Source organism: Gymnodraco acuticeps, unplaced genomic scaffold, assembly GCF_902827175.1.
Source record: "Gymnodraco acuticeps unplaced genomic scaffold, fGymAcu1.1, whole genome shotgun sequence".
NCBI classification, from domain to species: Eukaryota; Metazoa; Chordata; class Actinopteri; order Perciformes; family Bathydraconidae; genus Gymnodraco; species Gymnodraco acuticeps.
Window position 1 is genome coordinate 1,045,542 of NW_022992041.1, and position 26,419 is coordinate 1,071,960.

At 38.2% G+C, this 26,419-nt stretch overlaps 1 protein-coding gene across 1 annotated transcript in view; it reads left to right on the plus strand.

The window, feature by feature from the left end:
* Positions 1-7,150: 7,150 nt before the first annotated feature.
* Positions 7,151-26,419, plus strand: part of LOC117536853 (collagen alpha-1(XIX) chain) — a 103,408-nt gene continuing 84,139 nt past the window's right edge. The window contains exons 1-8 of the mRNA XM_034201935.1: positions 7,151-7,263; positions 11,862-11,984; positions 12,751-12,825; positions 12,905-13,004; positions 18,715-18,838; positions 18,964-19,239; positions 19,857-19,937; positions 20,690-20,809. Coding sequence (XP_034057826.1) covers positions 11,897-11,984; positions 12,751-12,825; positions 12,905-13,004; positions 18,715-18,838; positions 18,964-19,239; positions 19,857-19,937; positions 20,690-20,809 — 864 coding nt within the window. The 5' untranslated portion in view covers positions 7,151-7,263; positions 11,862-11,896. The remainder of the gene's footprint in view (positions 7,264-11,861; positions 11,985-12,750; positions 12,826-12,904; positions 13,005-18,714; positions 18,839-18,963; positions 19,240-19,856; positions 19,938-20,689; positions 20,810-26,419) is intronic.

Below are 26,419 nucleotides of genomic sequence, written 5' to 3' on the forward strand. Positions count from 1 at the left end.
CAATACATCCAACCGGCCTCACAACCGCAGACCACGTGTAACCACACCAGCCCAGGACCTCCACATCCAGCGTGTTCACCTCCAAGATCGTCTGAGACCAGCCACTCGGACAGCTGCTGCAACAATCGGTTTGCATAACCAAAGAATTTCTGCACAAACTGTCAGAAACCGTCTCAGGGAAGCTCATCTGCATGCTCGTCGTCCTCATCGGGGTCTCGACCTGACTCCGGTTCGTCGTCGTAACCGACTTGAGTGGGCAAATGCTCACATTCGATGCTGTCTGGCACGTTGGAGAGGTGTTCTCTTCACGGATGAATTTTTTTTTCACTGTTCAGGGCAGATAGCAGACAGCGTGTGTGGGTGAGCGGTTTTCTGATGTCAATGTTGTGAATCGAGTGGCCCATGGTGGTGGTGGGGTTATGGTATGGGCAGGCGTATGTTATGGACAACGAACACAGGTGCAATTTATTGATGGCATTGTGAATGCACAGAGATACCGTGACGAGATCCTGAGGCCCATTGTTGTGCCATTCATCCAAGACCATCACCTCATGTTGCAGCATGATAATGCACGGCCCCATGTTGCAAGGATCTGTACACAATTCCTGGAGGCTGAAAACATCCCAGTTCTTGCATGGCCAGCATACTCACCGGACATGTCACCCATTGAGCATGTTTGGGATGCTCTGGATCGGCGTATACGACAGCGTGTTCCAGTTCCTGCCAATATCCAGCAACTTCGCATAAATCAAATCAAATCAAATTAACTTTTATTTATATAGCACATTTATAAACGATTTTTGGTTGAGCCAAAGTGCTGTACATATCATAAAAATAGCCTACAGTCGAGACACTTTACAGCAAATACAACAGCACAGATTGTTCAGAATATCAGTATGAGAAAAACGACATTGAAGAGGAGTGGACCAACATTCCACATGCCATCTGCACAAATGGTTGACATTGTCAACCATTTGTGCAGATGGCATGAAGTAGAAAAGGTCGCCGATGCTAATGTAGCGTTAGCGTTAGCATTTCTCCACCGGGGGCATCCGGGCTTAAAGAGTGTATTATAGAATGATCACACCGGTGTGACAGTACTCTTCAAAGGGTTCACGAAATATGACTACTACTCTTACTGTTTAACATTTTGGGTTACTTAATGTTACTTCATGTTAAGGCTAATAAAAATGACAAGGCTAAGGCTGTAATGCTAACTAACGTGCTTGCTACTAGCTAGGTAGCTAACTTGATCCAGCCACTCCTGGTCCTTTCATCAGGCGGGAAGCGAAAGAACGAGCAAGACCCATTCCTGGTATGATTACAACCTGGTACAAAGCACACAGGCATCTTGTTAAAGTTATCTTATCTTAGCTATCTCTTATATTTAGTGGAGGAAAACAATTATGACATCAGTTATGACATCACTTACGCGACTCTGGGATTTGTAGTCTTTCTAGTTGCGTATTTTTCATAGTCTTATATTTCAACAGTTTTACGATAAACTGTGACTTTTTTACATGGAAATGATTTTTTAAGATTGACAAACATCATATGTGTAATTCATGGCACAATTCAAACGGGATCGAAAGATACGTTTTCTCTCCCCATTGACTTCAATACATATTTTTTCCGAAATAAGGTCCCATGGGGCAGAAGAAGATGGGCGGGACTTCGCCTCTCTATAGGCGCAGGCAGAGCCATATAATATAATTCTATATATGGCTCTGGGCGCAGGGTCTCGTTCTTTCCTATGAGAGCTGCTCATTGGTTTATGAGGACAAAATGGCCCAATTTTTGAGAGAGCAAAAGGTCACAGATTACATGCCTGGTTTGTCAGAGCAGAATAACCCGTATGCGAGCATGCGCCCCTTAAGCCCCGCCCCCGGAGCTCCCACTCTCGGCTCAGTAGAGTGAATGGAGACAGAAAATAAATCTAGATTTGGCTTTTAGTGCATTTTACAACTTTAAGGATCTAATGATTATAATAAGGGCTATCAAATAGTTCATAGTGGGTAGTTTATTTAGTTAAAAAAAATTATCCGCTGATTTACAGACGTCTCTTTCCCAATGTTAGTCAATAGGAAAAAGTCTTTCTGGGCCCAGTGACGTCATGGACTGATACGGAAATTGTAGTACCGCCGTTTGGACACAACGAATATTTTCATCAGAGTCCGGCGCACTTCCTGGGGGCTTGATTTTAACAGGTAGGCTATTTGGCTAGCAGGACGTGAATCATATATTTAGGTTCAACTATATGGCTGTGGTAGATTTTCATTTTGTTTAGTTTACAATATAGTAACCGGCCAGCTAGTGTTAGCTAACCCATAGCTTCTTGCTAATTTAGCTAATAGTCAAGAAAGGCTGTAAGTCCTCTGCATTTTGAATATCACACGCTTTCTGTCTATTGAACAGGCAAGATTAAAATATAAGAGGGATTTTTACAACATATTTTCAACTGTGACTCTTTCTCACAACAAGTAAATTAGCCGGCTGGCTTCCTTGCTTATCTTGTGTGACAAATCATCATCAATATCATTATCGTGTAGCTTCTATTTTGTCCATGGAACATGCAATTGTTTTTGATTTGTTCACATTAAACATAAAGCTATTGATTGATTTGTATTGTACACTGTGAGCCAGTTATCACTTGTATCTGCCATCTTCACATGTTTGCAGTTTGCATTAATGACATGTATCGTTTCTCAATCCAGCTTGATAAAACAATCTTCAGGGAACCCTTCAAATGTCTTCAAATCACTGGCAGTTGTTGTCAAAGGGTAAGTGGGGTATTTTACAAATAATTTAAATAATATCATGATGCAAAACTCTCAAATGGGAAGCATCAATAGAGGGCACAACCTGCAGCTAACCATATGTTATACAATCACTTTGTTTTGGCTGAATAAAACATGAGATTTAAGTGGACAGAAAATCATGGAGTGAAAAAACTCTTAAAGGGCCATTTCTAGCATTATGTGTCAGAGGATTTTTCCGAGTTACGGCAGAGGGGCGCCAAACATGTAAATGTAATGTCTTGGGATCAGAAACAGCATTACCAATATATATTTTGCTTGTCAAACCACTCTGTCTGCCTTATAATTCTATATTTTACTGAATGATTAAAGCTGAAATGGCACGATCAAGTTATTTTAAAGAGTTACATGCATTTCTAATCTCTGACAGGGGGTTTAGTTATATTTCTGCAGCCGCTTAGAAACTAAAACTTCATATCCTCACAAGTAAATGGTTGATATGTTGCTTGCAATATTTATTTGTATCAAATTAGAAAGTGTAATGAAAAATGTCCATTTATCAGTCTTAAAGGTCATACAGTAGTAATGGCCTACAGTTGCCAATTTAGCCCAACAACTCTAAAATCAATTATGACATAAAATACAAAGATATCTTGGGACACTGCTGAAATGTCTGTCTTAGAGTGGAGATCATGTCATGTAATATAATTTGAAGACAATAAGGAAAAAAGAACAACAACAGCAATGTCTCTTTTTGACAACAATCTGCTGCCCTGGATAATCCCTATCAGATAACTGATGTGTTTACTTTGGAACTGCCAAATAAATGCTGTGAAAACTTTTGACAGCATGTGATTTAGTGAGGAGTTTAAGGATAGCACAAGCAGGGCATCAACCCCTGAAATTCAAGCTATAACAAATAATATAATTTCACCCTCTTTCATACAGGTTAACACCAACACACTCTGTATTTGCCCAGAGAGAAGCAGCCAGGCAACAGCATGGCTTGTAACAACACTCTGAGTACAGGACATCATTCCAAATTACAAACGTGAATATGTTGGACTTTATTCAAAACATTTTTATGATCTCATTCTCCAAAATGAAAGGTTTGTAGAGTCTGGCCGGGCCTGCGATGAACTACAGGCAGGGATCCAGACACTATGTGAATAACAACTAATGAACTCCTTCAATATCAATTGACAATGTATTATTCATGGAATATTTATTGGAAAACTTCTACATCCCACTATATTGAGTTTGACTTTTTTATTCAGTTATGTTCATTCTTGTATGAATACTTTGACTGAATATTTCGTGACAACTATCATCTCCAGGGTATTTTAGAGCCTCCTGACAGCTTTTGGGACCTTGGCGTTTATAAGATGTCACTCCTGTTGACAGCAAATGCACATACGTTTAGGTGATGCACTGACTGTGATGTTGGGCAGTAGATAATGTAGTTCCCAAATACCACTTTGTTTGTGATTGAAGAAAGATGTTCTGTCAGTATAAGTATTTTTAAATTATTGTACTTTTTAAAATGATATTGTTTAAATTCACATTAACACATTAAGTACGAGAAGACAGGATTTTTTCTTATGGTTGCACACATTAAAAACACCTACCTTGAACGCCCACTGACTAACTGTTTTAAGGGCACAGGTGAAGTTGATACAAAATGTAGACTGCTGGGCCATCAAGGCACCATACTATTTTCATTATTTCACCAAAGCTCTATACTTGCCCTTTCCTTAAAGGGGACCTATCATGCAAAATGCACTTTGTGATGTCTTTTATACATAAATATGTGTCCCCGGTGCGTCGGGGAACTCACGCACCGTCAGAAAATAAAACCCTCTCTCTTTTCCTCCGTACCCAAATATTTTAAAACGGGTGTACAATGAGCGGATACAGATTTCCATCCGAACTGACGTGTCCATCCGTTGTGACGTCGGCTGACCCACAGAAAGTTGCTATCAGAAACAATGCCTGACGTGTTTTGGACGTCATTGTTTACATTAGCAAGCCTCACTAACACTCAGAGCTTACCTGTACTGGAGAGCACATGTGTTTAAAAAGCAGGAAATAAAAAAAGAACTCACCTTGTGATAAACCTGCAAGAGAAAAAGCATTTGAGCTCCATACTATTTCAGAAATAATCCTTGACGTGTTTTAAACAGGATGGCGTTTTATCACAACCGAATTTAACTTTATCTCCGGTAGAATTCTGATCAGGCATTAGCGCCGCCTCCTTTTATTTATCTTTTTCAAGCTAAGGACCCAAAATCTGCGTTTCTCCAACAGGGCTGCAAAAGAGGGGTTTGAGCAATATGAGGCATGGCTACAATGGGTGATCTGTTTGGTATTTTGAAAAAAAACCTTCACAGACATGTTTTATATACTGTAGGTATGGCCCTACAATATATTTTTCAGATAGGTCCACTTTAAAGGGTCAGTTCACCTAAAGCACATTCAGTTATTTGGTTTTATTTGCAAAGGTTTTAGAGTTAACCCCCACCAAGATTTCTGCTGTCACTGTAATTTAATAGAGGTAAAGAAATATGTATTTAATGGAAACATGTAAATTATTAGTTTTTCAGAGGTAGCAATCCACAAATCTCACAGTTAACCATTTTTATTTCAGGTATTGTGTGTGCAAAAAAAAGTTCCACTGTTTCAGTTGCTATGTTGAAGAGAAGCTTGTATTACCACCATGCATTTTAGGTTAATGAAATTATTTAATGTCAAAGAATGTGATTGCAGATGGAAAGGGCGTCCTTTTGAGTTGAATGGAGAAACTGTCCCTCTAAATGCTTGTGCCCAACCATATTATCAATCCATTGTTTGTGAAGAAAAGGCTCTAATGAACTGCTGTTGAAACACAGACCAATACTGAAGGCATGAATCCACCAGTCCAGAGAACACAGGGGCTGATTATAGATCCTGGCACAGGGTAAAAATAAATACATCAGCTAGTGTTGAGTTTATGTCACAGTGGTAGCATTCTAATTAAAAAGACAAGAGTCAATTTGCACAAAATGGCTGTTTTATAGTATTTTTATGGAAATACTCCCACCCCTTCATGCAAAGTTTTAATATAAACATATAATAATGATTCCATTTACAGAAAAAACCCAGTAAATAACGCGCTTTGTTAATTGGGAGGAAGACTGCAATTAATAAGCTGCCAACGATTCAAGTTTTTCAGTCCTTGCACGAAAAACAAAAAACAAAAAGTACAAAGACCAAAACAATAATTCAGTGCTTATGTTTGTATAATGTTCAAGAAAGAAATATTGCCATCTGCTTCACTGTAGTTGTTATTCATACCATTTTTTCTGTTTGTTTCATCACACCACGGAAAAGTATGTCTGTGTGTGTCCCCGTGGTGAAGGGGAGGGTGCATTGAAATCATCTGTCTAAACAGTTATGTGTGTAGAGCCCAAACACCTGTTTCTGTCGGTGTGCTGTTTCAACAAAAACGTCAGGGGACAAAGTACCTGTGCTTTTAGCCTTCATTTAGTTAGAAAAACATTGTAATACAGTATGGACGAGGCATACAGTATAGACTCATGTTCAACATGAGGAGACCCTTAGTGGGTTGTGGTCAGCGTGTAGATACTACTGATAAGACTGCATGTTGATGTAATGTGGAAGTTAAAGCTGTTGCACACATAGACGTAATGTGACATGGTGCTAAAATAGTATATGTTGCTGTAGCGCTAGGCCTGCCTTTAGAGCTGAGAGCTGTCACTATAATATGTTGGAACATCCATAGAATAATGTTGTTTTTTTCAACAATGAGCACAATATAAATAATATAAAGTATTAATCCTCCTGTGTTCATATAAACAGCTTTTATTCTATTTTATTATTGAACTTTCTTACATTAACGTATTTTAGGTCACATACATTTCTGTATTATATATTTTTTTATTATGTATCTTTTAATATCTTTCTCATCTGTCACAATACCACATTTCCCCTCATAAATAAAGTATTCTGATTCCGATATTCTATTATATAATGAATCATCAATTTTTTTTCTAATGATCAATGAACCCTAAGACTTTTTGTGTTGTTCTTATATTTACTTTACTTAAAGAAGCCACCTTAAAAGGTTAGCAAATCGTTTAGAGTTAGACCTCTATTCAGTACATTTACTAAGAAGACAATACATCAAACGGTGTTTAATTCCCGCACCTGGCTGAGTTAGAGAAGAGTTTGAACCCCCGCTGGGCATGCACTCGCTCTTAATATGAAAGCTTTCAGTGCGTGCCTCTTGTTTGCTGAAGTCTCTGTCAGTGCGTCTCAGTAATAATGACAGAGTGGGAGGGCCACTCGGTGCAACTAATAAGGACTGCGATCTAGCTGGCGATCCCACTGTGACTTTTATTTCCAAGTCCTGGAATCCGGAATCACACTGATCGCTATCACACATGGATTATACTCTTTTCGCTCCTTTTTCTTTTTTTCTGCCTTAGAGGAAACTTTCGCACCAACTGTAAGTAGGTTTATTTCACAGTACATTAAAAAAAAAAACGGCTTAAATATCAGCGTGAAAACCTTTTTATAACGGATTCATTTCGCATCTTTGTCGCTCCGTATTAAAGTGTTTTTTTTTCTCCGCATGGTTTTTTAACTTGTGTGTTGACCGGGACCACCCCCTTATGAACAGGTTATTCAGATGTATGCACGCTCGGCAGCAGTAAGCACGTACCGTATTGTATGACTTGTTAACAGCAGAGTGCAAAATTGTCCGGACACTAAAAGAAAATCCATCATAGCGTAATTATTAAAGTATTAAAAAAAAACAAGCAGCCAATCAGCGGTCGCGCAGTGAAACACGCTTCTTTGAATAATACTAAAGTGACACATTTTATGAATAATGGAGTGAAGCTTATAGTAACGTCCCTTTCCACCTTAACTTAAACTGTTAGTTTAATAGTAGCCTAAATACACTCTCAATTTAAGATTGAAATCCATGCAGATGGTGCTGTACACTAAACTGCATGATTTAAAACGACATGTGTCTTAAATAAAACATAATTTCTTACAAAAAATATGAATTGACTGCAGATGAGCTGTGTGCATTGATTGTATTTGGACAAATAACTGGAATCGCATTACTCCTTCACACAGAAAATGAATGTGATACCTCTGTAGTGTTGCTTGTCTATGGCCCATGCATGGTTGTAGTTGTGAAACGCAAAGTCACTTCATCTCCATGCGCCATGGGCCTACATGCAAAACTTTATGATCCAGTGGAAGGAACAAGTGCCTGGAGCAGGATTGGGAATGAATCATTCAGACAAGATTTATGATAGACGCAGTTAAAAAAGAGGAGTATCATAAAAGGTTTTGGGGACACTTTGTGACACTGCATATAAATTCCCTGAATGTGTTGTGGCTGTTTTCTGGTCTGTGGAGGTCAAGTGCAGTCCTCTGCTCTGTCTTCATTTGTTTTTTCCCTGGTGGGAATATATAAATGTGCATCAGGAAGGAAGGATTAGTCTCTGCAACAAAATTAAAGTTGTGATGTCACAAAACTACTTTCCAAGTACTGAAATAATAATGATAGTCGTTAAATTAATGATTTTCCCCTTTATCTTCTGTTGGATTGACACACAGATGTGCCCCTTTCTGTTGTTTCAATAGAATAAACACAAAAACAAATAGATTTTAATCACGCTTTAATGATGTGTAAACCGGTTTCTGTTGAGTTTTTTCCATCTTTTTGTGGTCCCTAAAAGTCTAGTGCCTGAAATAAATGTTTTTCTTATGTGTTCTATAATCGACACTTTGCCAGTGCACTAATGTTGGCAGGCAAATCAATTCTGAAGTTTTTGAAAGCGTTTTGTTTGAGCTGAAATTGATTGACTATCCTTTTGACCACACTCCTGTGAAGACCACTGAGACAAATGTGACATTTGTGATATTGGGCTATATAAATAAACATTGATTGATTGACTCCTGCTCTCCAGGATGACTTAGCCCTAAAGAATAATAATTGCCTTCTTTGAAATCGCACAAGTAATGCTGAAGATTTGGTTTGGCACCTCTGTCAAATGGCTTAAGAGAACTACTTAAGATTTCCAGGTTTTGTATTCTCGCTGGTGACGTCCTTGAACAAGACACTGCTGTCAGCTTACAGATCAAAACACAAGTGTTAAGAGAGTACTACAGAAATACAGATCAAGGCAAGGCAAGGCAAGGCACGTTTATTTATATAGCACTTTTCAACACAAGGCAATTCAAAGTGCTTTACAAAAAATGAAAGACATTAAGAAAATGGCATTTAAAATCAGTCATTAAAAAGAAAAGCTAATAAAATAAACATTAAAAGAAAAAAATACATGGATAAAAGTTACAGTGCAGTCTAAGATATGAATAGTTCAATTAAAAGCAGCGACAAAAAGAAAAGTCTTCAGCCTGGATTTAAAAGTAGTAAGAGTTGCAGCGGACCTGCAGGTTTCTGGGAGTTTGTTCCAGATATTTGGAGCATAATAACTGAACGCTGCTTTACCATGTTTAGTTCTGACTCTGGGAACAGAAAGCTGACCAGTCCCTGAAGACCTGAGAGATCTGGATGGTTCATAATTTAGCAGGAGGTCAGAAATGTATTTTGGGCCTAAACCATTCAGTGCTTTATAAACCAGCAGCAGTATTTTGAAATCTATTCTTTGACACACAGGAAGCCAGTGTAAAGACTTCAGAACAGGAGTGATGTGATCCACTTTCTTAGTGTTAGTGAGGACTCGAGCAGCAGCGTTCTGAATCAGCTGCAGCTTTCTAATAGATTTTTTAGTGAGACCTATGAAGACACCATTGCAGTAGTCGAGTCTACTGAAGATAAAAGCATGGACAAGTTTTTCCAAATCCTGCTGTGACATTAGTCTTTTAATCCTAGATATATTCTTTAGGCAAGGCAAGGCAAGGCAAGGCAAGGCAAGGCAAGGCAAGGCAAGTTTATTTATATAGCACTTTCCAACACAAGGCAATTCAAAGTGCTTTACAAAAAATGAAAGAGATTAAGAAAATGGCATTTAAAATCAGTCATTAAAAAGAAAAGCTAATAAAATAAACATTAAAAGAAAAAATACATGGATAAAAGTTACAGTGCAATTAAACATTAAAAGAAAAAGTACATGGATAAAAGTGAGTAGGTGATAGTAGGTGATAGTAGGCTGATTTAGTAACTGTTTTAATGTGACTGTTGAAACTCAGGTCAGAGTCCATGACTACACCTAGATTTCTGGCTTTATCTGTTGTTTTGAACATTGCAGACTGAAGCTCAGCGCTAACTTTTATACATTCTGCCTTGGCTCCAAAAACCATTACCTCAGTTTTATCTTTGTTTAATTGGAGAAAGTTCTGACACATCCAGTCATTGATTTGTTCAATGCACTTACTCAGTGTTTGAATTGGAGCATAGTCTCCTGGTGAAATTGTTACGTACATTTGTGTGTCATCTGCATAGCTATGGTAACTTATTTTGTTGTTCTTCATTATCTGAGCCAGTGGTAGCATGTAGACGTTAAAGAGAAGAGGCCCCAAGATGGAGCCTTGAGGAACCCCACATGTCATATTTGTCAACTCAGATGTGTATTTACCTATAGAAACAAAGTTGTTTCTGTCCTTTAAGTAGGATTCAAACCAATTTAGAACTGTTTCCGAAAGTCCCACCCAGTTTTCCAGTCGGTCTAGTAATATGCTGTGGTCAACAGTGTCAAACGCAGCACTGAGATCTAATAATACTAACACTGAAGTTCTGCCACTGTCTGTGTTTAAGTGGATGTCATTAAAGACCTTTACAAGAGCAGTCTCAGTGCTGTGGTTTGGACGAAAGCCTGACTGGAACACATCAAAACAGTTATTTAAATGCAAGAAATTACTCAACTGTTGAAAAACAACTTTTTCAATGATTTTACCTAGAAATGGGAGGTTTGATATGGGCCTGTAATTGTTCATTACTGAAGCATCTAGATTATTCTTTTTTAAGAGCGGTTTAATGACTGCAGTTTTCAGGGCCTGTGGAAAAAAACCTGAGTGAAGAGATTTGTTTACTATATGAAGTAGATCTGAGGCCATGCAAGGCAAAACATCTTTGAAAAATCCTGTTGGAATAATATCAAGGCAGCAGGAAGAGGATTTCAGAAGTTGAATAATGTCCTCTAGGTTTTTTTATCATTAATCTGATGGAATTGTGTCATGGTGTTTGAATTGATGTCCTTGAGATCAAGGCTTTGGCATTAGGAAAGAAGACAGATAAAAGAAAACTTGAGGAGCCAGCAATCATGAATCAAACTTTTCATATATTCTTAGTTCATGTGAGATTAATGAAGTTAATGAGATAAAGTTAGAGGAAGAAAAACAATGAATCAAAGTCACTTGTTTTATCTTTTTAACATCAATATATTGCATTTAGATTAACACCTTCCATATTCAAATCTCCCCATTTATATTCTGAAATTAAGTATCAGCGGACTTCCTCTGCTAATTTGTGGTAACAACACACAGGCCTAATGGATTACAAACCGTCTAAGGAAAGCAAAAGGGAGCTTGGCTGCTAGTTACAAACATAAACATAAACATTGCTTAGTGTATAATGATTTAGCTGCAGTATAGTTCATATACCATTCATCACTGTATGGCAGGTGTTCATGAAAACTAATGAAGGAAGGACTCCAGATTGAGTGGCTTTACATAAACACAAAGAGGCTTTAGGGACTTACAAGTGGGCATAAGCGTGGGCTGTTAAGATAATTAAAAATGATTTACAGTTAAAACTTATTCTCATAATAGTGCAATTTTCGAACACTATCTTATTTAGCGAATGTATGAATGACATTTAATGAGAATTAAAGTGTATGGTTGGTTAAAAAATAGATACACATCGGATTGTTTCAGACCATCCCAATAAGTCCAAGTGTCAGTTAAACCGAGCCAAATGGTACGTGTATAATAACAATAACTGGTGCCAAATTGTTTTTTAATGTCTGCTATGAAGTTATATATTAGATATTGTTCAAATATAAATAACACAACATTTATTTTTTATTTTTTTAAACGTAAAATACAAATGTCTATGTTTGTCTCCAGGTTTCCAGGTGGGACTGCTTTCTAGTGTCAGAGCCATGGGTTGCTTGTTAAGATGGACTGCTTTGATTTGGACTGTAAATGTAATTCCTTGCACTTTTGGAATGGCAGTGAGTGAACGAACAGGTATGTGTGTTTTGTTTTCCTCGACTTAGTGCCCGGAAACTTGTGTCTTTCAACTGTGTAACCAGTTATTGTACTCTTAAATGTCCCTATATTAACATAAAGCAGACACCTTTTATCACTATAATATACAAATCTGTAGCAGATGAATAGACGGTCAGACATTTTATGATTGAAAGGCTTTGTTGGCGTTTAATTTTATCATATATTAAACTGAATAACTTCACAAATTCATATGGAGAGGGTAACATGTCCATGCTTTTGTTAAGCTAAGCATAATGTTTCAAATTCTCTATAATGTTTTACAAAACATTTTACAACATCTTTGGTTCACCATTTATTTACAGTGGCTTACAACCCTTTGTAATGCCATCATCTGATAGTTGTGTTGTACTTTATGTTTAGAATAGATTGAGAGTGTGAGCTTGAAACAAAACTATTCTTGTAAAAATGTTAATGAAATGTCAGTATTCATGAAGGTACGTCCATTACATTTTCGTTAAAGCGGATCTTGCCTCTAAATTACATCTCAGAGTCCTGTCTCTGTTGGTCACTTTATAAATTCAAACTCAAGATGAATGGGAAAAACTTTGAATTGATTTCCTGCTCTGATTAGATTTTTGCTGAAGATGAAAGAAAATGCACCATCCACATAAATTCATGATTCAATTGATTGTCTCCTTTTCTATAAAAACTGTGCAAAACTGGTGCAAAACATAAATGAACATCTGTTCCCGGCACAACCAACTTCTTGGTGGCTTTCCTTCAGATGGCTCATGCCCCCCTCTGAGCGTAGAGGAGCACAGGTTCACTGATGTCTTAGATCGTCCTCTGGACATCACAGGTATGTTCTGGACGATCACAATTACATTTTGTCAAAAATGTCAACAGTTTCAATATATTGACACTAAATCTGTTCACAGGATTTGATCTCACGGAAAAGTTTCTTCTCCGAAAGGGAACGATCACAGAGGACCTTCCGTCATATCGTTTAGGAAGCAGTCCTCTCATAAAGCCAACAAAGTGAGTAGCATCCTTGTGTGCTTGTTTTCTGCGTCATTAGGGTTCAGATGTTGTATTCTCATAACATTTGAGGATCAGTCGGACAGACAGCCTGCATGTCTTCCATTACCTGATAAATAATATCTCCCTGTATCCTGCTTAATTTCTACCACTCTCATGCTCTTGCTATGGAACAGTAGCCTGATGAGAGAAGGCTAAAAGATGCAGTCACTCATGTGAAGCCGAGCCTATTAATGGTATTAAACAGCAGTGTTCATTAACACCTAGGGTATTGCTGGTTTTGCTTCCAGATGGGCAGGTTCTGAATAAGGAGTTTTTTCATAAACTCATATATTTTAAGACCATATGATACTTGAGAAAAATGATACAATAACACTGCTATAATAAGGTGTGCAGATCATAATGAGGCTGATCTGTGGATTTTCTAAGAAACAAACTGTGGCCATTACTGTGTTTCATGACTTGAGGCAACTCGGATACACCCTGCTCAGAGCAAAGTTTCCATTTGCCTTGGCTAATAAGGGCAAGCTGTGAGGTGAACTGTTGGACAGGGAATAATTTGAACAGAATTAAAATATATTGCGTTCATTCCTCGAAATCTCCTAAGGGCACAATGTGGGACATAAAGGAAAGGGGAAGAAGAAAGCTGGGGCATGTACTGTACTGTATAATAAGATAGGAATAATAAAATATCTACATAAATGACACTAAGGTGCCATTTAATGAAGACCTCCCCCTGTCAAGTGGTGGAACAGCACTGTGACTTCACCTTGACTTCACCCTAATATTGATGATATAGTGGGGGATGTTACTTCCATATGATATTTATGATTTTACTTATATACTAGCAACATCAAGAAAGATACGTGGCACATATGAGCCTGTACGCTTTGTCGTTCTTGTCATAACAGTAATGTTTTGGATCTGGAAACATTTATTCTTAGATGTTTATTGTTTTGTGAGCTCAGTGAAAGAGAACACTGTGTCATTCTTCCAGGAGGAGCAGATATTTTTAGCATTTTTACATGACATGCAACTGTAAACATTTACTGCCACTCTCTCTCTCTGGCTAGGTGAAAGAATCTTAGCGCCAGGTGATTTGTGATCCGCTTCCCTGTTCAGTCGGGCAGCCGAAAATACATTTCCTCCAGCCCTTCCCTCAGTCTGCGCTCATAGTGCAAGAAGATGCTGGTTCTCAATGACACTGCTGACAGTGTCATTGGTTATAGTGGCGAGACTGCTATCCCTCTCATATCCAATTATCTAAGTACTTTGACAGGTGATACTGCATGTCAGCCGAGGAAGGAAAGCGAGGGCAATTGCACGGAGCAGGAGGCCCCCTCTGCCCCCCCCTCTGACACTAAAACATTGCTCACTTTACTCGCAGGATTTGCAGAAATAGATGCCCGCTCTCTGGATCTGCGTAATGTTCTGCCAGCTTCTTGGCACAGTACGCATTATTGTGCTTGGATCAGAGCTGACACACTCAAGGAACATTTGTGCAGAGTGACAAATTGCCCCTACGAAATGCAACATGTATTCAAAACGAGCTAACACAGAATTGAAGCACAATGCTGCAGTCAGGTCTGTCTTAAGAATGCTGCGCCTTTTTCTTTCTTGAAATGTTCTGCAAAAACTGATCAATGCGTGGTTTTCTCTTCTTGCAAGCCGCCTCATTGGAACAAAGTTCTTATTGCTGATATTAAAATCCTGGTTTTGCAAAACATTACATACCCAAGCATTAGAGTACAATGCAAACTTGTCCTTATACAAATGTAAAACTACTTGTGCTTTTTGTGAGCTGAGCCTTCAAAATGTGAACACCTGTTTGTTATTTTTCAGCCTTTTAAATATCAAATCAAATCGTCAGTATAAATCTCAGCACAAAAGGACCTTTTCCATTTCACTAATACATTCCTCCTTAACAGCCATTGCTCATTTTGAAATGGTAATTGGAATCCCTCGAATGTGACAACAATGTGTCATTATGTGATTTGTGTGACTGGGATGTCAACTATCATCAAAGCACCTAGTAAGCTAAATGTTTCAATGGGAAACAGAAAGCTATTTCACATCATATGTAAATGCTGAAGAAACTTTAAAATATGAAAGGACAAGGAAGCCAGTTTTGTTTGTGTTGATTTATCTGGGGCTTCGGTAGATTTTGACTGTTGTCAGCTAATTAATGGTTTTACTGCAATCAATACGGTATACCTGACTCAGCATCTAAATACCTTATACATACAGTACTTGCAGGGCCGTCCCTCCCTACAGGCCGATCACGCAGACAGCGTGGGGCCTCACCTTGCGGAGGGGGCCCCACCTCACGGACGTGTCCTCATCTTGTTGAGGGAGCCTCAACGGAGCCGCAAATGTGGCGCACCTATGCGCCTGTGCAGCGCAATTAGTGTGGCGTGGCACGTTTTCTCCGCTGCCAAGTTCCACTAGCACCCCCCCCGTCGACGACGACGACGCTCGCGAAACAGAGGGCCTCATCATATAACTTTGCGTGGGGCCTCAAGTTGGCCAGTGACGGCGCTGAGTGCTTGTCTATATTCTTTAATATCCTGGTCAGAAATATATTTTGAAACCATATACGTTGACTATATGACGTTTTATCCCGTGGTTTTACATGTGTTAGCGGCTTGAAGGGATTTAACTGACCAGTATTTACTGTCAATTTCACGTCCAGGGATTTGTGTCCCGGGGTGGGAACAAGGCAGCAAGGAAAATGGCTCGAATAGAAACCTGCAGACTTGAGTGATTTTAATGCTAAAATAATCATACAAAGGCTTAAAGGCAAAACGGAAGTAGCTGACAATCCCCAGGTTAACAGCAGTAGAAGCTAAAAGGGTTCAGGTTGAAGACGCAGGAAAGCAAAGTCATGAAGCAACAGTGACAATCAGGCCAGGAAGAGATGGAAATGGAATGTTCTGGAGAGTGAACCATGAGCCTGCGGGGTGTTAGCAGTGGCTGGAGACGGGGTCAGCCACTGTGAAAACTTGTTTGATAGTCATAGCAACAGTTGTGTTATTGGGGAGATTTTCAACCAGGAACAATTGTCCATTTAAAAAAAACAATTCCATGTTGATTGGAGTTAACAAATGACTACGGCGTGCACTCATGGTGGCAGATGACATTTCAAGATGTTGTTCTGCTATTGGTGGCTTGTTTACTCTCAGAAGAACAGCTATTTACCCTGGAAGGATGATAACATAGCAGTCTAAGCTTCACACATGCACACTCGGTAATAACATGTCTCTCCATTGGTAAGATATTCTTCTATCAGATCACAGGCATGCATTTGATTTGGCTTCATCAGTGGCAGCCTTCTATCCTGCTGGCAAGCATTTCCACATTTAAACAGGAAAGAGAAGTCCTGCTGAGAGGATAGACCTTGCTAGCATGAATGATGCATTTAGCATATAAACTGTCATGGTTGAACCCACTTTGATCTGTCAGAGGATTGAGTGTCAGGGGTAGTGATGTGAGCCAACTAGGCAAACATTTGATTGTTTCGGCTACAGCATCTGATTCCTCTGACTAATTTGGAGAATCCTCCTAGATAGGATTTCTTACGAGCCGGGACACTAAAGTCGCTTCCGGGAGATTCTCTACCAGACCGGCAGTGTTGCTGTGACATTATGTCAAACTTTTGTCCCTGATTATACAAGGAGTCGTTCAAGCCAAGCAATATGCATGGTCAAAGATGTCTTCAAAGACTAGTGATGGTTTCCAGAAAGCTCCTTTCAAATGGAATACGAATATACAATTTGATTGTAACTCTTGTGGAAGACAGCGTGTTATTCTGTGATCTGTGTGCTAATCCTGATCGTTGCTATAGTTGTGCAATACTTTACAATGCAGAGTAGTTATGCACACTAATTATCACTCAACATGTCTTATTTTGCAGTACTTCCTGCTGGAGCTGTTTCAACTATTTGAAATTTGAACCAGGTTACTCAACGTTGTACAATCCAACTCTGTAGTATGGAAACTTCTCACTTGCATTAAAACGTTATTGAATCTAATTGTGTTATGTTATGGTTTTTTTCTCTCCAAAATATGCCAGTGTGCATTAGTTATATTAATATAACTTTTATGAGACAGGGCTGGCAAAATACGGTGCCGTTTACAGTGAAAGTTGCAGCATGAGAGCATGCAAAATGATCCTTTCCCTTCACTCATCACGTCTTTGAATATGCAGAGTAGCGTTTCTCCCAAGAGTCAGAAAAACTGTGTTGAAACCAACCCACGCTGAGCTCCGGTTTAGCCATTTAACCACAGATGGTAGTCAACACAAGGTCATGAACTTTACCCCCTGGGCCCACGGAGATCAAGTGTGCTGCGGCGCACTGTAGACGGGCCGTGTTTTGAAACACGAGCAGACTTAGTTGGGAACTTTGTAAAGAAGCGTGTGAACTCCAGAGCTTGAGCAGAAAACAGCCCTGAATTGTAATTTCGCAGACTTTATATGTTATATTAAAAATGCTTAAATGTATTATGTTCATAAGCGGCAAGTACTTTAGGAGTTCTATTTTACTCTTTGCCTTGTGGAAACTCTCTACATAATAATGTGTTACACATTTAGTAAAAGCAGTTGATTTACAAGCAGCATGGAAATATTCAGTGTTGAATTTATTTTATGAATCCTCATTTTTATAAATTGCCCTGCCACTTTCCATATTGATTTGCAGCTGAAATAGTCCTTTAGCCCTCAGGCAACAAATAACCTTCCCAGCCCTTGGGCTCTCAAAGAGGCATTTCTTTTCGGGAGATTTAACTGTGTATTTATCATTTTAGTCATGTACCGTTTACACCGAAATCTCAAAGAATTCAGGGGACACAATAGGAGAGGGTATGAAGCTCTGAGAGAATGGGATATGATATATTGGAGTGAAAACTAATTTCCAACCTGTCTGAAGAAACTCTCTCCCTCCTCCCTCGGGCTGTGCTCTGCCTTTTCAATGACCTTATCATTGCATTATGATTATTTTTGCTGATCTTGATTTATTATGTTTATGCTCTTCCACTTTTGACTGTTAATCTGAATCTGGAGTTAGGACAAGGGTTAGGGTATTTTGAAGGGTACAGTGTTTTTTCTCTCTTATGCTATGTATACAATTAATAAGGAAATGGGGGTGTGGACTGAGAGATGAGATAGTAAATAAGCTACAATTCATTTGAGAGTGTGTCTGATTTGAAATATGATATTGTCTTTCTATATTTTCCCTCTTTTTTCTCTGCATAGTTTGCTTCTGCTGGAACACATTTTCGGTTGTGAATACAGAATTGTTATTTGACTTTACGGAGCAGCTGAGGTCATACACATAAACCTGTAACTGCGTTGCATCTATAACCCGATATCTTTAGCACGCCATATCTCCGTGAGGTAAAAGATTGGGTTCTTAGAGTTTGGATCAATTTCAACATGTTTTCATTATCTGAGAGAAAGGGAAGCCTGTATGCGATTCATCAAGCTAAGTGGAATCAAGTTTGTCAGGTTTATTTATGTGAGGGTCTCTGCAGCTGGAGGATATTGAAATGTTTTATTGATCATTGAAATTGATTGGCTGGTTCATTGTTCAGCCCCTGAAAGCTTTAAGGCTCACATTAGATATTAAGAAATTACACTGTTACCTTTTATTTTTATATTGTTTTAATATTTACATTCAGTCAAAATCTGACTTTGTTATCTCTTGTTTTTTAGAGAAATATTTCCAAATGGGCTTTCAAGTGAATACTCCCTTGTCTCCATCTTCCGTGTAAGAAGAACCACAAAAAAAGATCGCTGGTATCTATGGCAGATATTCGACCAATCAGGAGACAGTCAGGTGAGCCTCACTGTATTTTAAATGACACATATACATTTCAGTATCTACAAATACGCTCCGATGAGACAGGATACATGTTTATTGGCAATAAGAACCCTGTTTTTAAACTCTTCTGTGCTCCTCAGGTATCTGTGGTGGTCGATGGTGGCAAGAAGGCGGTGGAGTTTTTTTCCCGGGGCGAGCTAAAGAACGCTCTCCGCTACACGTTTAAGAGCCGTGACCTACATGCCCTTTTTGATCGCCAGTGGCACAAGCTGGGCGTTTCTGTCCAGAGCAACATAGTCTCCATTTATTTGGACTGCAAGCTAATAGAAAGGAGGCTGACGGATGAGAAAGACAGTGTTGACTTCCGTGGGCGCACTCTCATCACCACCCGAGTGGAGGATGGACGACCTATAGACGTATGTCCCACGCAAACTCTGTGAAGCATTTTAGCTTGTCAACAGTGTCTTTTAAGGATGTACCATATTTGTATGCAGTTGTTTTATTACTTCTCTCCACTGATAGTTAATTATCCTCAGTGTTTTTCAAAATGCATCACCAATGATTTCCAAAGGTATTTAAGACATGCCTCAGGGGAGACTTCTTAATCTCTGTAAATCCTTTATTGTGTCATTTGTGTTGCGCACATTCTCAGATATGGCCCTAAAGTGCTAGAGAACATGAGGTCAGCTATGCCATTTGGTCACCCAGCGCCTCTACGTAGAACTTGGCTTAAGTAGCATTAACAGCTGACTTTTTGGGCCATGTGATTTAAGTAGATGTAAAGCAGTGCATTGGAAAAAAATGGCAGGGTTCAAGTTCTGCTCTGAAGCAGCTGCAATTCATGCAGAAGTTGAAGCCTTTTAAAAAAAAACGTTAAGGGAAATGTTAGGGAGTTTTCAATTTACAGCAGCTGGTAGTTGAACAAATAGTGATGTGTTAACCCATTAAGCGCATGGTCGAAATATAGGCATGTGATGATGACACTACTGTATGATGCTGTAATGGTTACTTGATGAGATTTTTTGTCCCACAGATTGAACTGAGACAAATTCTCATCTACTGTGACCCTTATATGGCCGAGATGGAAAATTGCTGTGAGCTACAGGAGCCAAAGGTAAAACGCTATGATATTTCACCAAACTAATAATACCGACTGATTATTTTATTAATTTGACAGAATAAGAAGTATGAGGAGTAATAAACAAGTAATACAGATTATATATAATTAATTTGTGAGACATGGAACTCTAGTAGGTGACTTATTCAAGCACATTTACCAATTGTATTGATGGCACTAGCTTGTATGTTAACCTATAATATAGGTTAACATACAAGCTAAATACAAGCTAAAAATGTACACCTTCATTGGCTGATCACACTGCCTATTATTATTATTATTATTATGCAGTGTGATCAGCCAATGAAGGTGTACATTTTTTGTCTTGTGTATGAAAGGAAAACTACTGAGAAAGACATGTAATAACAGAACTCTTCCACCACCATCTAATCAATAAGAGCTAATGTTAGAGGGATTCCAAATGGAGAGATGACTTTTGACCCCTTACCATTACATGTACAGTAATGGTACATACTGTAAGCATGCTGTCATGTCAGTGTAAAGTTACTTTGAGGGAATTCACACAACCTTGACAAGGACTTATCACGGCTTGTCTGCTTAGTACTTTTTGAATTTCACTTTTATAATTGCTTTTAGCAGCTTGATGTAAATGAATTCCACCTACAACTCTGGTTCCCTTGGATTGATAAGGCTGTTTTACTGTGGATTTTGGAGGGTTTTTCGCCTTGTTCTGTAGCAAACAGTACAAAGGAAGGTGTTTAAATGGTGAAAATTATTTATTGATCCAGAGTGAAGCCAACCAGACCTTTAATGGGACGGACCCTCCCCCGGTTGCAGCCAAGCTCCCCCAGATGCTGTCTCTGCCCGCCGCAAAGTCAATTGACAGATGTCACTGTCCAGCTGAAAAGGTACAATCAATTCCAGCCAACAAGGGTCTCTAATTGAGTACGTGTAATGCCTATAGTTACTGAACCAGCACTCATTTACACTGCATGTTGGCATTTAACTGCCATTTAAAGGAGATTTGTACCAGAACATATCTTCTTTGAAATCCAAAAAAGGAAGTATAGCCACGATCTATTAGCATACACAGTTAATCTGCTCCCAAACTGTTCATACATTGTCAATTTGGAACCTGCTATAAATGTGTGGAAATGCAAAAATATTATTTCTACTGCCAAAATGAATGTTAGATTAAAATGCAAATTGAGACCTTACGGCTTCAAGCCCTCTTTGGAAGGGAGCAGATGGTAAAGCTCCAAGGTGAAGTCCAATTCCACAAACAGTCTTTTATAATTTTCACATTTTGTCTGTAAATTACAGAATCAGCTTTTCCTAGAATCAACTGTCTAGATAAGAACAGTATTTTGTTATAATGCAGAAATGCATTTGAGATATTAGATAAAGTTCAATAACACTTTGACTACATTACTTTACCGATGGATAATATTTTTTTCCAGTTAAAACAATATTTATTGTTGGGTCTAGAACAATTTATTCAGAAATCAAAAGACTTAATTGGTTTTGAATACTGTATTTTTTCTTCCTTTGTGATCAACTTTTTTATAGTTTTTTTGCTTCAGATATAAAAAAGAACACATAAAACAACAGCAATACACCACAAACTAAGACATGTGCTTTATTGTCAAGGATTAAAGTATGTGGTGATTTATGTTCTCCTACAAAATGTAGCACCATCCAATTCCTGTTTGATAAAGAGAGATCTAAGAACACAAGACCCATTTTCTCATTGATTATACTTATTGTTGTTTATCATAAACACAGGGAGATAGTCTTCCAGGTGTAGTTGGACTGTCAAGACATAAAGGGGTTAAAAGAAACAAGGAAAGGACTACTTTGTTATGCTGTTACATGCTGTTGTATACAAATGTACCTTTTTCTTTGTATAATTTAAAGGAAACATGCTGGGACTAAGTGCAATATGTTCACTGCAGTGTAGATTTAAGTATGGAGGCTGTGTCCACAATTTACTGTAACTCATACATAATTCAGAAGCATTAATTGAGTCACGGAGAGAATTATCACTGGGTCACTGTGCTTTTTCTCGTGATGTAAATAACCATACTTTTGTTCTCAAATGATAGTCTGTTGCCGGTTTTCTCTGTGTCTGGTATTTCAGGACAGTTGCAAGGTCTAAATGTGAAGAAAAGAGCAAGTCCCTGCGGGGGGAATTTATACTTTGGCCGAAATTCATCATCAAAGGAAAAGGAATACATCTTTCTCTCAGGAAGCAAATTTCCGTGCTGTAGTGTCTGACAAAGGTTCATGTTCAGCTGTCACGGGCCTTCAGAAATGCTCCCCTACATTTGTCCAATCACTAGAAAAATAGGTAGTGGGAAGCATCCGTAACAGCTCAATGCCCGGTCACTGAACATTGAGGGTGTTCAAATCAAATCAAATGAAGTTCTATTTATATAGCACATTTATAAACGATTTTTGGTTGAGCCAAAGTGTTGTACATATGTTTGTGTTGGTTAGAGGACAAGGAGAAATTAATGACCAAATGCCCAGACAAAAAGTGCAGTTTCTCCCTAGACAAATCACACCGTTGAGAGTAAGAAATCCCCTTTTTTGCTGTCGGCACAAGGAACAACGGGACAATGCGCTGGGCTATGAATGAATTCATATAAACAGGTGGTGCTACTGTATGCAGATAAGGCCAGATGGCTCTTGGGGTCAGTGTCTTAATTACCATGATGTGGCTGCGGGATTTAGATATGCAGGATGACTTTTGTTCCTGGAAAACCACTCATTCCTGGAAGGCACAAATGCGACATTTATATTAGTGTAAAATCATTATACCTGTGGAGTTCAGCAGAGGAGTTTTGAATTGGGGCATTTTCTGCGTAATTAACATGGTGAAATGTTCTTCCTGTTAAAATGGCATTGTGTTTAAAGCTGTTTCACCTACAGACTGCACTTACCAGGTGCCTCTGGCCTGAATACTTCAGATTAGCTTGACATGTTAAATAGCTGTTTTGTCTTAATTTGTGTAGAATGTAGCAAGAATTATAGATAAATTCACGTTTTGCCTTTAGCTGACACGTGTAACTGGGAATAATGAGCGTTATCATCATTGTCATTTGGTTCCGGATAAATGGATATGGAGCTTTTAAACACTTGTAGCTTTTTAGCTGATCTTTAGTCTTTTTTAGGTTTGTTTTCAAATAATTTAGATCAATAGATAGATAGATACTTTATAAATCCCAAATTGGGAAAACATTTTTTTACAGGACCAGTGTGCTCAACACCAATACTTAAAAAGTGGAAAAAAGTTAACAATTAAAAATAAAATGAAAATGAAAAATAGTATATCGAATATAAACAATATACTGTACAACATTTTGGATCATTTAAATGTTCTTTAAAAAAGGTCAAAAATACTGTAGCAATAACATAGGTTTATAATATACTGTATGCATATAGTATATCATATACTGTATATGATAGTAAATATGGTTAGGTGGCAATTCTGCACTTCTTCAATTTTTCTAGTTATGAATAAAGATGTGTATATTGCAAACGATATGTATAGCAACAGTTTGTACTAATCAAATGTGTAAATGCGTTATAATTGGCCTCTAATGAACACTAATTGACCTAGCAGGGATCAGCTTTCGGCTGCCATGTGTCTGTGTGTGTGTGCACTGTGTGTGTGTTGGCGGTTCTTGTGATTAATGACTTGCTGCTCAGTGAAATTACTGGTTTCTGTGGGTAGTTCCTTTAGATTTCACGTGATATATTCCCAGAGGTAGTTTTGAAGCGAAGCCTAAGAGCACATCCAAAGAGACCCTTAGTACACCTCTGTCGTGTTACAGTGCTAAACAATGATTTAAAGATGATTTTCAGGCGGCTGTTCCATTATTTCTGCAGGCCTTTTGCTATGAGTCAGTGGCTCACACTGTTAACACCTGGAATCTAATTCCAGGTCTTCAACAAATCAATACTTGGCAACGCTTGTTTACTTACTGAACAACGAAATTCATAACAAATCCTATTACAGACTTGATCTCTAAATCAATAAAGTTAAATGAAAAACTTGATTAGGGACTACACATTAATTCAACTCTAACTGGCACATGTCACTTCACAACACCTCATCGTTGTGTTTACTCCAAAAAAGGTCCTCATATTTTATTTATGATATATTTTATTTATGTATTTTAAAAGTTGTTCTTTGGATTAATGGCATGCTTAAGTATATCTGACTTGTCTGTCAGAAGGCTGATACATCTAAATGATTAACTGAAATGTAACTAAAATCAACATTAATTCTGAATAAGGCTCGTAATATGATGATATTGTTGATGACGCTTTACTGTCTGACATTTTCTTGCATCCTAGCAGCTCCATTTGGGACAACAAGGCTTAAAGTCTGATATGCTGAATGTCAAGTTATTATCTTTCTTCGTCTGTATCCATCTGTACCTGAATTATGAAAGAAAGGGTTCATATTTAATTAAGATTTATTTTGTCGTATGTGACAAATCTCTAATCTACTACCGATGGGTTCCTGCCACATCAGAGGTGTTGTTCATTTCAACCTCCTTTCCTCCTAATCCCCTTGTTCATCTCCCTCATCTCCTTTCCCTCGCATGGAGTTATCAATTGTTGTTGCAACAAGAGAGCTAAAGACCTTCGCAGTGTGGTGAAATAACACATGTAATCGCAGGTTGTTGATTTAATAAATCTCAGGAGCTGTGACATTTGTTGAAATGATGAGTCAAATCAATAAATGTACAGGCATAACAGTGGCGTGCCATCATGGTTATCTTTTAATCATTTTCCCGATTCAGCGTTACAATGAGTTCACACAGAATAAGCTGTTTAATGGTTATGGTGACACACCAATTTCATCATAAATACCTAGAAATCAATCATCTTGGTTCAACATGATAATACATTAAGACACATTTGATGTAATAATGCAGGCATAGCTGGATATGATATGGTGTCAAACAAGTATATGCTAAAAGTAAGCATCTTGAGCATGTTGAAGAACACAAACATGGTTCTTTTTTTTTTTTTTTATCTTTTTTTTTTTTTTTTTAATAAACAAACAGCCAGACAGACAGCACAATAGCAGTTGGCAAACAAATTAGGATGACAGCAATGTGATTCGAGTCCGACAGGATAAAAAACAAAGACAAAACAAACAAATAAATGAAACAAAACACACAAAAAAAAAAAAACGTGGTTAATCATGGAGTGGAAATGTTTGTCATGTCTTGTGGGATTTGCAGATGTTCATGTTCCACTATAGAAAACAGTAGAAAAGGAGTTTATTTCCAGCCATCTGGGCGGTATATCAGGAACGTCATGCTTTGACAAGATCGCACGTGGTAATAGCTTTCTCTCTTTTACCCTCTGACATTAATCTGTCTGGTAAATGATAGTCGCAGTGGCCCTCTGATTAAGCATATTTCATTCTTATTGATCCTTACATTTCCTAGGGAGTTCCAGTGACTCTTAAACGGTGCTGCAGTCTTTCAGATTTACATTGAAAGGGGCTAAGAAAGTCATAGCAAATGCTGTTAATAAGGTAAGCTCATGAGACTTTCAATTACCAACATGCAAATCTCATTTTGTAAAAAGATGAAAAAGTAGTCAGAGGATACTTCTAACAATTAAGCTTGACTTTGTAGAGATTAATCAAAGACATCTGGGCAATTTAGAGCATTTAAAAACACCCATTATGAGAAATGCAGGCCAATCAGCATGACCTATACAGAGGATTTTTTTAAGGAAAATGAGCAGGGATTACTTTGTGTTACTCCAACAGAAAGTACTATCCCACATTACAGTCAGGAGTTTGATGGTGGATTGTAGTGCAGTGCAGAGGGATTAAAGTGCTATGATTAATCCAGAATCCCTCAGGAAATTAAACAGATAAGGATTGGGTTATAAGAATGCAGCTTACTTGAAAGGAAATCCATTTTCTATGGCCTTGCACATAAAACCTGGTATTACTAGATTTACAGCTCCTGCATGTACATGCTAACGGAAAAAACACACAGGCATAATGTTGAAATTAAAACTTCTTCCCCTTTTACAATACCTTTTAAATAGTTTTGCACCGTTTACAACTCTCTTGCCCTTATGGCTTGTGTTTTCAATCAGTGCCCTCTAATTCAATTTACACCCCATTGTACCAAAGTGAGTAATTCCAGGAATTCTATTCAAGGCACTTTATTATTTTTCACTGACGCCGTATTTCGATTAGCTGTCAAAAGCCTCCATTGTTTCTTTTGTGTGCATCAGTGTTAAAATGTTATTAGCTTCAGCTCTTTCTAAAGCAGGGGTTTGAGATAGTGGTTGAATAGAACACATCTAAATGCAAGAGGACTGAATTGTGAGCACTGTAAATCACATATAACCCACTACATTTTATAGGAGATTTATCTGTATAATAAATGACATCAGCAGCTGTCTCACACAAATGAAATAATCTTCTAATTGCTAGGAATGGAACGTTTTACATCTTGCCACATGCTAAA